The sequence below is a fragment of the Rhinolophus sinicus genome, linkage group LG03 (genome assembly GCF_036562045.2).
Source record: "Rhinolophus sinicus isolate RSC01 linkage group LG03, ASM3656204v1, whole genome shotgun sequence".
In the NCBI taxonomy this organism is placed as follows: domain Eukaryota; kingdom Metazoa; phylum Chordata; class Mammalia; order Chiroptera; family Rhinolophidae; genus Rhinolophus; species Rhinolophus sinicus.
This window is the reverse complement of record NC_133753.1, coordinates 159,950,765-159,962,927: the sequence shown is the minus strand read 5'-3', so window position 1 is coordinate 159,962,927 and position 12,163 is coordinate 159,950,765. Positions and strand designations below refer to the sequence as shown.

Here is a 12,163-nt window from a genome sequence, read left to right as displayed (position 1 = left end):
GATTGATAAACCTTTTGAAATTTTGTTAAACCTATGACTGTCTCCCCAAGAAGAAACATACATTCTTGTAATTCATTTCACATTCTAGCTGAGCATCCTCAATTTCACAGGTAAGGACTCATGCCCAGAAGTAGTCTGCCTGGCACCACACGGTCTCAGTAGCAGACTCAGGCTTACCTAGAACCCTGATGTAACCTGTGATGCGACAGGATAGCTAATGTTGGCAAAGAAAGAAGTTGTATAGTATAAACAGTAAAAGAAAATTAAAACACTTTAAGAAACAATAGTTTTACTATACACGTCAGTAACAAGAAGAAATGATATGGGGAATATGTGACTAAGTTAACATGTTTTAACTTTTTCACACCTGAGGGACAAAGGCCTAAAGAGCTGAAGGCCCAAAGAAGTCCTCACAGTAATACATAACACAGAAAACAGAAGTCACATCTTTATACAATAGCCTGTTAGAAATGATAAGTTTAAGTGTAAAGTTGTGCGTGTCTGCGGCTCCTGAACTTGAAGATTGTCATGTATAGATTGGACCCTGCCCTAAGTTAGATAATAAAAGCAAACCAAACCAACAAAACTTGGGTACTTAAATTGACTTACTTAATTACCATAACAATTCAGAGTAATAAGTGGTGACAACAGTAGTATTAAATAAAAAATAGCCAAGTGGTGTCCCAGTGGAGGAGAAGCATACGTCATCTCAAATTATTAAAAATACATAATTCCAGTTTCTTTTCTTGAGCTTGAAAAACCTGTTTTCCAGATAACCTAAGAAAAATGGATACCTTCTGCATTGAATCCATGTAGCAATCTGAAAAAAGAAACCAAGTTTTGAAAAGCTAATTTGTAGCACATAGCAGTGCATATAGTTCATATACCATGAATTCTAAAACATGAACACATCAGCAAAGCTATGAAGCCCCCACCACTCCTAACACTAGTCATTAAACTATTCATCAACTAAATTTCTAAGATAGATAGAACCACATCTTTTTTGGTACCTCTTTTATGTCATAATCTATGTCTGAAGTTAGGATGAATTTCCCTAAAATTAGACTTCCACCACCCCAGACCTAAAAGCTCATTGACACTTGTTTCATTTCAACATGGTAAGTAAACAAGAAGCTATGTGGATTAGAGACAGAAGACAGATGAATAGCTAATCTTACATGTATGTCCATTCTTCCTCTTTGAGCTCACTGTTACCAAGGTTCAAGTTGAATATTTACACATTGCTTTTCTCTGGATACCTGCCTACATACTTAATCAGATCCTGATTAGCAAACTGCATGTGCTTGATAGCCTTGAAGAAATTTGGTGAGCATGAAGGAAAATAAGATGAAATATTTCCATTTAGACCTGAGATTATTTCCACATTGGCCCGCAGGAACAGGTCAAGATGGATTGAAATGTCTGAAATAATAAGATAGGTGCTTATGAATAATGTTCAACTCCTAGGTTACCATCTAATTAAGAGTCAGTAGTGTTACTAACCTGCCAATATAAAATATAAACTGTCTTATTACACAGAACTGTTTCTAGCTTAGAAAAGTCAAACCAATGACTTACAACAATCTACCCTCATTTTTTATTCAGCCCCTAGAATATGGCAACTTTCAAAATGAATTGGCTAAAGAGGCAAAAACTTCTGTGCAGTAAGTGATGGTTTATTAGGAAATCAAAATGTTAGTGATTACAAACAGTACAGGTTAATACCGGGGTAATTTAAGCCTTACTCTGCTTTCATAAGGACTCTTGTTTAATTAAAAGAAAACAAATTTTGATGTACATTGCCCAGATAATTATGACACCCTTCCTTGACGTGTGTAGAACTTGCCTCAGTCTACAAAACAAGTAACTATATTACTAAATCAGTTACAAAGCATAACCAGTTATGATTGTAACACATTTCCTGCTTAGGATCTGTTTAACAATAGCTATGCGCAATAAAGAAAAAATGAGATCCAACTACATATAATATGATTCTTCTCCCTTTCAGGCTACTTGACAAACTAGTAAGACTGACTGGGATTTGGGGGAAGGGGTTGAAGAGGAGCACACACCACACACACTGACTGACAGGCTTTCTCCAGGCTAGGACTGTTACTTACTAATGTTCTTAAAGAAAATGTTTGTTCTGCTGCAGCTAACTAGCCTCCATCTTCTACACCAAATACTATTCCATGCCATGGAAGTGCTATGCAATAACTCCCAGGTAGCACCTGATACCGCTTAAAAGCCTTTACATCTCTAATCTGAAGGTGTCACAGTAAAGAAATGTAAACTTAAGAAAAGCAAAATGTAATTACCTGATGAAGTCGTCTATGTCCATGGAACGGGACCGCTTGTCACTAAAACCTGTGCTGGTTAGGATTTGCTGTATTTTATCTGCTATGCTGAAATCTTCTGGTATTATCTATCAATATAAGATTCAGAATAAATGAACAACATCTTTAATGAAGTCATCTTGACTCTTTTTTTCAGTAAGTCATAAAATAGTCACCATCCGTCTGTACATGACAGTTTAGAAAGCCTCCTGTGCAGAGAAGACTTGGATCGCTAAGTAATACCAAATACTCAGAAGACCTTGAATGAGTTAATCATGTATGTTGCCCTTTTTCTAAAAGTTCTGAAATAGTTCATCATTTTTCAGTCTTCACAAAGTACTTCATAACATAATTAGAGCTGTAAACTAAAATTTTAAAGTAATTGTTAGTTACTCCTTTAAAAATAACTCCCATTTTCTTGAGACAAATCTCATTTAACCAACTAATTTTTCTCAACGAGATGACCTCTCCAACCCTTGAGAATGTATTATACTTCCCATCTTTCATCCCAAGATTTTTCTTAATCCAGCTTAATATTTACTTTAGGCAGATGTTTAATGACTTTATTCATAACAGAAAATGGAGGTGGTAATGTGGTACATTATATTAAGATCTGAGTCCAAAACTACAAAGGAAATTTGACTATCTGCCCTGTTAAAAAGAATGAAAAGCTATCAAACATCACAGTCATTGGATACAGGTGTGTGTGCGCTTACAGACGAAATCGGTTAAAGATGTTGCACAGATAATGATTAAGAGGCATGAGGTTCACAACCAGAAGTCTATTCAGGCTTTAATTACTTAATTAAATCATTTTAATTATTTAAATAACTTTAATTATGTCAGTTTCTGGGTATTAAAAAAAGTTAGAAATGGTAACTTTAAATTTATAATTGCTATATGAGCAATGAACAAGGAATGGTCACAATTATTTTAAGCTGAACAAGCTACACATGCCTAAACCTTTCAGGAAATTATGAGTCAGTTGAATCTCTCCATGGCTAAAAACAGTAGTTAAAGAAGATGGAGTGGAGTAATCAGGGTGGCTCCTATCTGTTCCACAGAATATACCTCACTGACTTATTAAAGTTGTGCTAGTTACATATACTACATACTGTCTTAAGGATCTTACGGAATGTACAAAATTAAAGAATCATATAGATGAAAAGGAGTAAGAATTAAAGGGACATTTTAAAACACAACAAATAATCGAAAGCACAAATGCATTTTCTGCTTACAATATTATGGACTGAACAGTGAATTCTGTAGTTCTTTTCCAACAGCTGCTGTACTGCACTTGACCTGTAGCATAAATGACATCACTGTAATTCCAAAATCAGAGATTATCCATTTCCTTTCAGTTTATTATAAGATTAAATCTATGTTTCATATGGTTAAATTAAGAAACTAAAAAAGGTGCTGAATGTTTAAACTTACGAAACGATCACAAACTACATAGTTACATTAAAAAGTCCTAATGAACATCTCAAATTCTTAAGAGAAGTCTACACTCTCCAAGAAACATCACTTGAAAAAAAAAAAATCTAAAATTATGGCTTTCCCCCTTCTTTAGGCCCCCAAATACTGTTACATTTTCCCAAGTTAATCCAATTGCACGAATCTAGGAAAAACTAGACAGATGTGTGGTCAGTTGTTTTTTCCCCATTTTGCAAAAAAAACACTGATCTAATTTCCAACTATAGGAACTTTCTTCATTAAATTCTCCTGCCTCCCAAAGTAACAGTCAGTTAAAAAGGTGAAGTGTGTCTGGACCTGGATAATCATTAAGCGTAGAATACCTGATCAGGAAAACGACCAAATTCTAGCAGCATAGTATCTGAAGCAATGGTCCTTCATACATTATAAATTAGTGAAATACTTACTTAAATATAGCAGACAGTGTCTTGTTTTTCCTAACAAAGGTGATCCTTACTAGGCCATCCCATTCCTGAAACAAGATGGATATTTTCTTACAGAATATCAAACTTCTTTGCTAGGCTGGCTAGGTTTTGTTTTGTCTTTTAATATGTAAAACTGGAAGAAACTTTCTGGAGCAATGAAAATGTTCTATATCTTGATTTGGCTGACACACATGCAAAAGTAAGATGTATATTTTTTAAACGTTTGTACACCTCACTGAATATTTTACCCTCAATTATAAAAATTAGAAAACCTATATAATTATTTCACATCTGAACAAAGACTAATATAGTATTTTGGCACCTAAGTATCATTTTCAGAAAACATTCAAAACAGACATGATTTAGAATATGAGTATCTCCTAAACCTTCTTTAAAGGAGTAACTGACAAGCCATTCCATTTACCACGTTATTAACCGCACAAGCAATCATGTTTTGATCCAAAGTGATTGCAGTAAGGTTTTACATAAAATAATTTAGCTTTTGTCTCTTCTAAAATCGCAAAAATGAGAATTTTAAAGTGTTACCCATTATATTACTCTAACAACTATTTTCATTTTATCTGTTTTCCATGTCTTATTCAAATAGAGATATATTTTCCAGAGCTACAATCTTCAGCAAAATGTAACGGCATTGTAATCTTTGTACCTTTGGAAACATTTTCCATGGTCTTCACAACTATGTTGAGTCAAATTATTCCATCTACTCCATCATAAGGGTGTATCATAATTAACAGTTTTCTGTTAGGACATTTAGGTCAACACAGTATTTTTCTGGGGCTATAGACACACATCTTCCAGCTTGGATTTTTTTCGCACTTTATTGAATGACCTGGTATTTTAACCTCACCTGAAAATTGATAGGTGGTGGTGGATTCTTAGGTTCTATTCTTACAACACTGGATTCCACCTTGGGTGGTGGTCTGAAGTTATTCTTTCCAACCTGTGAATTAGAAAATGTTTAAGTAGTCCTCTCAAAAATAACTTTAACTTAGTAATCAATTATGCTATCCTCACAAAGGGCACAGCTAGATGCTCAAGGATGAGTTAAGTCACATTATTTCAGTAACAGTCACTTACTTTCATTAGATGGTCCACACGTGCTAACAGCTGTGTATTAATTGAGAGTCTGCAGTATAACTTATCTCCTGGTTTTGCAACCAGTCGGAGAGCAAATTCTCTTTGAAACATAAGTATAGCACATCTGAAAATATAGCAGAAAGAATAAGAAAAATGGTTACTTTGAACTATAAATGTATTTGAACTTCAATAGACTTTCTTGGATGGGAAACAGAGCAAAGCACTGTCTGTGGTTCATGACAATGAGTCCAGCAGGTTAGAAGGTAGGAGAACCCTCAGCCTTAGCTTTATTATCACCAAATGATCCAGTTAGCTTTTTCATTTTACAATGGCTACACCTCTCACTCCCTGTGAATGCAAGCCCTCAACGATCAGATGAGAAAGTATTTCAGATCAGCACTAGTCCATCACCCTTCTAGGAGAACAAAACCCAAACAAACAAAATTGGCTCAGTAGCACTATTCATAGGGTAGCAAACACCTTTACGGAAGAGCTGAGGCAGGACAGGCAGGTTGTGAAATCAGTGTCCTCTTTTAATTGGTGAAGGAACATGGTTTTTTCATTCAACAAGCAATGGGGAGGCTTTTGGAGGCTCCTGAACAGGAGATCATCTACAAAGCTGGGTTTCGACTTTCAAATTTTTTAACTGTAAGTCACACTGAAAAATACATTTGACATTGCAACCCAGGCCACAAATATCTGTATGTGTATGTGTTTATATAACTCAAACAAAACTTTTGTAAAACTATAATCACCTGGACTACATGGAATGAATGCCTTCTGATATGTTCTATTCTATGTCATTAAAAAAAAATGACAGTCATGACTCATGAAATTTATTTTATAACCACTAAGGAGTTTTTGACTCGCAGTTTGAAAATCACTGGTATAGACTGCAGTCCTAGAAACAACTTAGGAGGCCACTGCACTTGTCTAGACAGAAGGTAATAAAAAGTCTAATGATGAGAAGATGAGAAAAGAGGGAAAGGTCATCTGGTCTCACAAGTAGGACTCACTCACACTACACCTCCCCCAAGTAACTCTGTCAGTGGAAAGAGACCTGAGACCTCCACAAAGATCAGTATTTTCTACAAAATAAATGGCCTAGTAGTTTTCAATTGAATTAATTTTCATCTTTGGCTGTCTATGTCCATGGCCTAAACTGTGTATCTTTCTAACATTTGGCAGTCACTTTGGTGTTTGTCACAAACCTGAAAAAAGGTCGGTGTAGCAACAGCTTGAAGACAAAAGGAGAAGAGATCTGTAAGAGAATTAACTAGTTATTTCTGGGAAATACACACCAGAGAAACCATTTAGTATAACGTTCCCGACAATTTGGAAACATACCTGATAAGGCAAATTTGCTACACAAGCATCAAAGAATGGCAAATCTGTTTTTAGTACATCACCCACCATTACTTGAAGTTTGCTGGCCAGAGGCCTGATAATAAGAAAAAAGCAATTAAAAAAGAATATTGTTTTATGAGATTGAAATGCACTTTAATTTTATTATGAATACTCACGTGCCCTGAACTCTTTTGTGAAGTTCAGCTACTAGCCTTGGGTCAAGTTCACAGGCAATTACCTAAATTAAAAAAAAAAAAAAGAGAAAAAGAAAAATAGGGTAATTATGGAATATTAGACTTTTCTTATATCAATAGTAACTCTTGGATGATTTACACGAATTAAACATCTTTTCCCCAATTCTACCATCAATATTCCTTCAATTGTTCTCTACCATTTCAAACAACAAAAAACACCACCCAGAAAAGTGGAATTATGTGATAGTTCTACCTAAATAATTGACAGAATTATCATGCTCATCTGGCTCCATGCTTTGTAATTGAACAATGGATGAAAAAAATACACACAAATGTCTATGTAGTAAATGTTCTTAGAAACATACAAGACAATGGCTCCTAGAATGAGTATGTCATTTGTCTCATCTACTAAGTCCAAAAGACACAGCACAGGTAACTTCTCAAGTAAATGAGAAGGGATACCAGGTAAAGCTGAAATTGTCATTTTAATTCAGTATCAGCTGAGGTTTCACTGACTTCAAGGAAGACCATGTCTATAGAGTAGATACAGCTGCTGCTTAGTCTGTTTGGCTCCTGCATCCGTTCTCAGCCTTCTCTGTGCCCTGCAGGGTGTAGTCCAGCTCCCTTGCCCTTGACTTCTGGTTGGAACTGGCCAACGAAAGGCACCAGCAGAGGTTGAGAATTCCCTAATGCCTGCCCATGCCTTGCAGATGTCCCCGCAGTGGCTGTGTTCCCCTATGAGTGGCCCCTCTTCAATGGCTCTGTAACAAGGTTCCCACCTCTTGTCCTTGAGGCTTTGGATGGTAACTGTATCTGTTGTTGCTAGTTCCTGGGTGTTTCATTAATGCTTACTTGTTCTCTTTAACGCCATCCCCACATTTTGTCAATGCTCTCTTCATTAAACTTTCTTCAGGTAAGTTCTTTACAATGTGCTGCCTACTTCTACCAGAGGACACAACAATGGTTCCATTTAATTGGAAACTGGGTCACCCAAGAGACAATGAAAGGACCAGCAGCAGCTGGGTGGCACCCCAATCTGTGCTCCAGCTCTACATACATAGCTCCTTCTCCAAAGTTATACGCTCCAGTAACTCCAACCTCCTGACTTTGTTTCCCTGAGCCTAGAGGTGGTACCTGATCTTCATGATTATTATTCTTGGGTTACTTCAACGTTCTCATTTTATTCTTTTAGTCCTGTCACAACCATGTAATCAATTCCCTACACTACTTTCTCTGTATCGAAATAGCTAATGTGGTCTCTGTTTTCCTGACTGATATATCCCATATTGTCTTTTTCTTTTAACCTATTTTTAAACATTGAGATATAATTGACATATAACATTATTTTAGTTTCAGGGGTACAACATAATGATAATACATGTATATACTGCAAGGTAAGTCTGATTAACATCCATCATCACACAGTGTTTGGTATCAGAAATTTTGTCTTGTGAGGAGAACAGAACTGTTAAGACCAAATTTTGTCTTGTGATGAGCACAGAACTGTTAAAACCTATTCTCTTAGCAACTTTCAAATATACAGTATTGTTAACTATGTTCACCATGCTGTCCATTAAATTCCCAGGACTTATTCATTATAACTGGAATTTTGTACCTTTTGACCCCCTTCACCCATTTCACCCATATTTTCTAAGATAAAGTTTCTAGCAAAAGATCAAGAGTTACTGCTAAAATAATAGCAATTAATTAAAATAAATTTATTTATGTAAACCACCTGAGCTTACTCACATAGTCATTTCTGATACCAAACACTAAATCTTTTTACCTTTTTTGCCTTTTCTAGCAACTTAACAGTCATATTCCCAGTTCCAGGTCCAACTTCCAGCACCACATCCGTTGGTCTTAAGGCAGCCTACAAGCAAACACAACCACTTGAGCTTTATTGGCACAGCTGAACACATCATTTAATTTACATCTGAATATCTTTGCTCAAAAGCACTTGGTTAAGAGATTTTATTCTGATTCCATTTTAGGAGATTTCTTCATGACCGACGTGTTTAACAAAATTATCCCATTAACATTTGGTGCAAGTAGAAATCTAACTCCTGTTCTAACTTGGGGCAATAATAGTTAGGATTCAGAAAACTTTAGGAGTCAGAAAAGCAACATAGCAGTTCTTTTCTGGGATTGGCATTTTGCTTTCTACCTTGGAAATGATTCCAATAGCATCTTGTTACCAACTCTGTTATCAACAAGTCCAAACTGGAAAATAACGACCTTGCCTGAGAATTACAGCATGCTATACCAGGATTTCTCAATGGTCAACCCATGCACGGTTTCAGGGATGCAGGAGTACAGAAACTGTACACAAAACTGGGTGTTTGTATGCACACAGCTGCATTATTCTGGGTCCACAGCTTTCATCAGATGCTCAAAGGAATCCATGAACCAAAAAGGCAAAAACTTTCACTTTGCAAACAACAGGAAGTCAAGATGAGATCCTTTAATTATGTAATACTCTTTCTACAACTTCAGGGTGCTTCTTTTGTGGCCATGAGAGTAATTTGCACCACCTATATTTCATGTCCTAGCAGCCAATCCTGCACAGCAATAAGAACATCAACAACCCACAGAGGAGGGATACTCCAAAGAGTCTGTATGTGGAGCTGGATTTTACCATATAAGTTTCTCTGGGGGAACAAACTTCCTAAAATGTCTGTTTAGACATATCTTTAGGCTCTGGAGTAAGTAAAACCTGTCATAGATGGTGCTTAGAAAGATGATTGGGAATACAGTAATAATCGGCAATTGAACACATGTTCAGCTGTGAAGTAAATAATCTATCGAAAGAAAAAGTATTTGGAGCCCGTGGCAACCCAGACCCACGGAATGAAGCAAATCATGCCGAAGAAAGCTTGTGAATCCCAGACAATTCTTCAATCCATTCAACAATTAACGAGTATCTATTTTATGCAGGCATCTTTCTGTGCCTAAGTATTCCTAAGAACAAAAGCAATAACCCAATATCTCTACCTTCTCTCTTCCACACCCACCTTATCGATAATGCTGTTAACAATGAGAGGATTTTTCAAAATGTGCTGCCCAATCCCCGTGTTGAACATGAGTCCTGGAAGAAAATACAAAACAGCCTCAATTTCCCAACTAAAATTAGATATTAGACCATCCCAAAGAAAGCAGGTTGGTGGGCGGAAGATTTCTGCACCAACAAGAGGCACCAAACATCACGCTTGGAGTTGGGACCGACACACTGTTTAAGTCCATCCCATCGGCTGGCAAGGAAGTCAGAGGCGGCGCGCAGGGCCTGCGGCCGGCGCCCCAGGAACCCCGAGACTTTGAGCGCTCCGAGAGAGCAGGCCCCGACCAGCCTCACGGTCGCGGCCCAGATCGCGACTCCGGCTAGGTCCTGCCGGAAGACTCGCCCCGACCCCGCTCCCTCCCGGCTGTCTCCACCTCCGGCGCTCTTCAGCTCCCGGCGCTGTGCTAGCCGCTCGCGGCGAACGCCGCTCGTCCCCGACTTGATCTTCGGCATCTCTGCAGGCAGCGGGCCCACAGGCCCACGAAGTCAGCGAGGACCAATGCCGGCTACCGGGTCACCGCACCTCGTGGGAATCTCCGTCTGCACCCTCCACACCACTCTGTGCCACGTGGGGGAGGGGCGGGACCCGCCCCCCGCCCCCGGAACCCGCCCCCAGAAAGAGGGCCGACTTTGGAGCCCAGTGGCTCCCGGGAATTGTAGTCGCGAGCTGGGGAGAACTCTAACTTCGGGAGCCTACGGATCCCGGAAGGCACCGCGCTACCGATTGGAAGTTTGGATTGGCTCGTTTAGAATCGGGGCGGGACCTGGCGCCCCTGTGCGCACTGAGACGGTTCAAGAGGTTGTGGACTAGTCCTCTCGAGGTTGTGGAGGTTTAAGAATGTGTACGTTGCAATTAGGCCTTGTGGATGCTTTATCAGACCAGGTTCCGGGATCGCTGAAGTCCAAAAGAGATTCCTGTCACAGACCTCGCTCCTGTTTCCCAGCACATTCAGAGGTGGGAAGCCCAGGATTTGGGGATGAGGAGTTTGCCCCACTGGGGGAGTGAGTTCTCTGCTTCTCGCGTGGTGGAAAGGACCTCCGAGAACGGAGTAAATGTCTAGTTCCGCGAGGGCTGCTAGTTGCTTCGCTTCCTTGTGTGCCGCGTCAGACATTCCCTAAACATTTGCTGAGCTTCAGCTGTGCATTAAACACCACTGAGTGCTGGAGTTTCCAAGGTAGATAGGAAACTGCTCTTCTGAAAGTTTATTCCATTGAGAGAGACAGAAAGTCCGAAACTCAGTAAATGTGGTAATTGGTATGTATGCATTGAGTACTGAGGTAGGACAGTGTATCTCATTCGACTGTAAGCTCCATACAAGGTCCATGTCTGTTTTGCCTGACAGTGTAATGGCTTTCAGTTTTTAATATTTCTGTGCATACCCTGTGCCCTTGAAGAAACAGTTAATTTTCTGTCGTTACCAATGGAGACTCTAACCTGTGCAGTTTATTGTGTACATTCCCAAGCTGCGGTCTTTCTTTGCTGTAATTTTAAGTCAGGAGAAAACTCACCCTAGTAACATCTTCAACTATCTATTCCGTTCCATTAATTATTAATTTATTCCACAATTCTGGAGCATCTAGTGTGCCAGCCACTGGGGCAAATGTTAAGAATAAAATGAACATGACATGATCCCTACTTTTAAAGAACTTTTAAGAGAGGGAGACATGCAAATAATTGCAAAAATAGCACCATTTGCTGATCAATTATGTACCAGGTTCTTTAGGTACATTATCTCATTTCAAACAGTTCTCAGAAGTAGGTCTTATCATTCTATCCATTTCACAGATAAGGAAACTGGAGGACAAAAATGTTCAATATCTTACTGACGACCATACAGTAAAAATGATAGCCTCGTCTTGAACCTATGTCTATATTCCAAAGAACGTGTTTTAAGAGAGGTATGATCATAGCACTATGGCTAATATTTGAGGAAGTTGGGGAACATTTTCAAAATATAATATTTGAGCTGAGTCTTTGAAGGACGAACAACAGATAACCAGGGGAAGGTTGGGAATTCAAAAAGAATAGTACTAACAAAGCCAAGATATAAAGATGTTTAATGTAAAAAAAGAAACTTGGGATAGCTGAGGAATAAATAAGTAAGGTAAATAGGGATTTATTGTGAAGGGGCTAAAATGTTATGCTAAGGAGCAATGGTGGTCATTGAGGAATCATAACCATTTTGTCCTCACTGCGCCCGTCCAGACTGCAAGAGCTGCTGGAAATCA

General features: G+C 38.5%; 1 protein-coding gene across 2 annotated transcripts; it reads right to left on the bottom strand.

Moving 5' to 3' along the window:
- Nucleotides 1-272: 272 nt before the first annotated feature.
- DIMT1 (DIM1 rRNA methyltransferase and ribosome maturation factor) lies at nt 273-10,536 on the bottom strand. 2 transcript variants are annotated; one of them, XM_019743711.2, is made up of 12 exons: nt 10,309-10,536; nt 9,891-9,964; nt 8,663-8,749; nt 6,859-6,920; nt 6,683-6,776; nt 6,547-6,596; nt 5,336-5,459; nt 5,106-5,198; nt 4,220-4,284; nt 3,575-3,638; nt 2,319-2,425; nt 273-820 (listed from the first exon to the last, which is right to left on the bottom strand). In XM_019743711.2, the coding sequence occupies exons 1-12, from the start codon at nt 10,385-10,387 to the stop codon at nt 778-780; spliced, it is 942 nt and encodes a 313-aa protein (XP_019599270.1). In that variant the 5' UTR covers nt 10,388-10,536; the 3' UTR covers nt 273-777. The 2 variants fall into 2 exon arrangements, with proteins under 2 accessions (XP_019599270.1, XP_074185009.1); XM_074328908.1 differs by lacking the exons at nt 9,891-9,964; nt 10,309-10,536 and having other exon boundaries at nt 6,859-6,922; nt 8,664-8,717.
- Nucleotides 10,537-12,163: the final 1,627 nt, after the last annotated feature.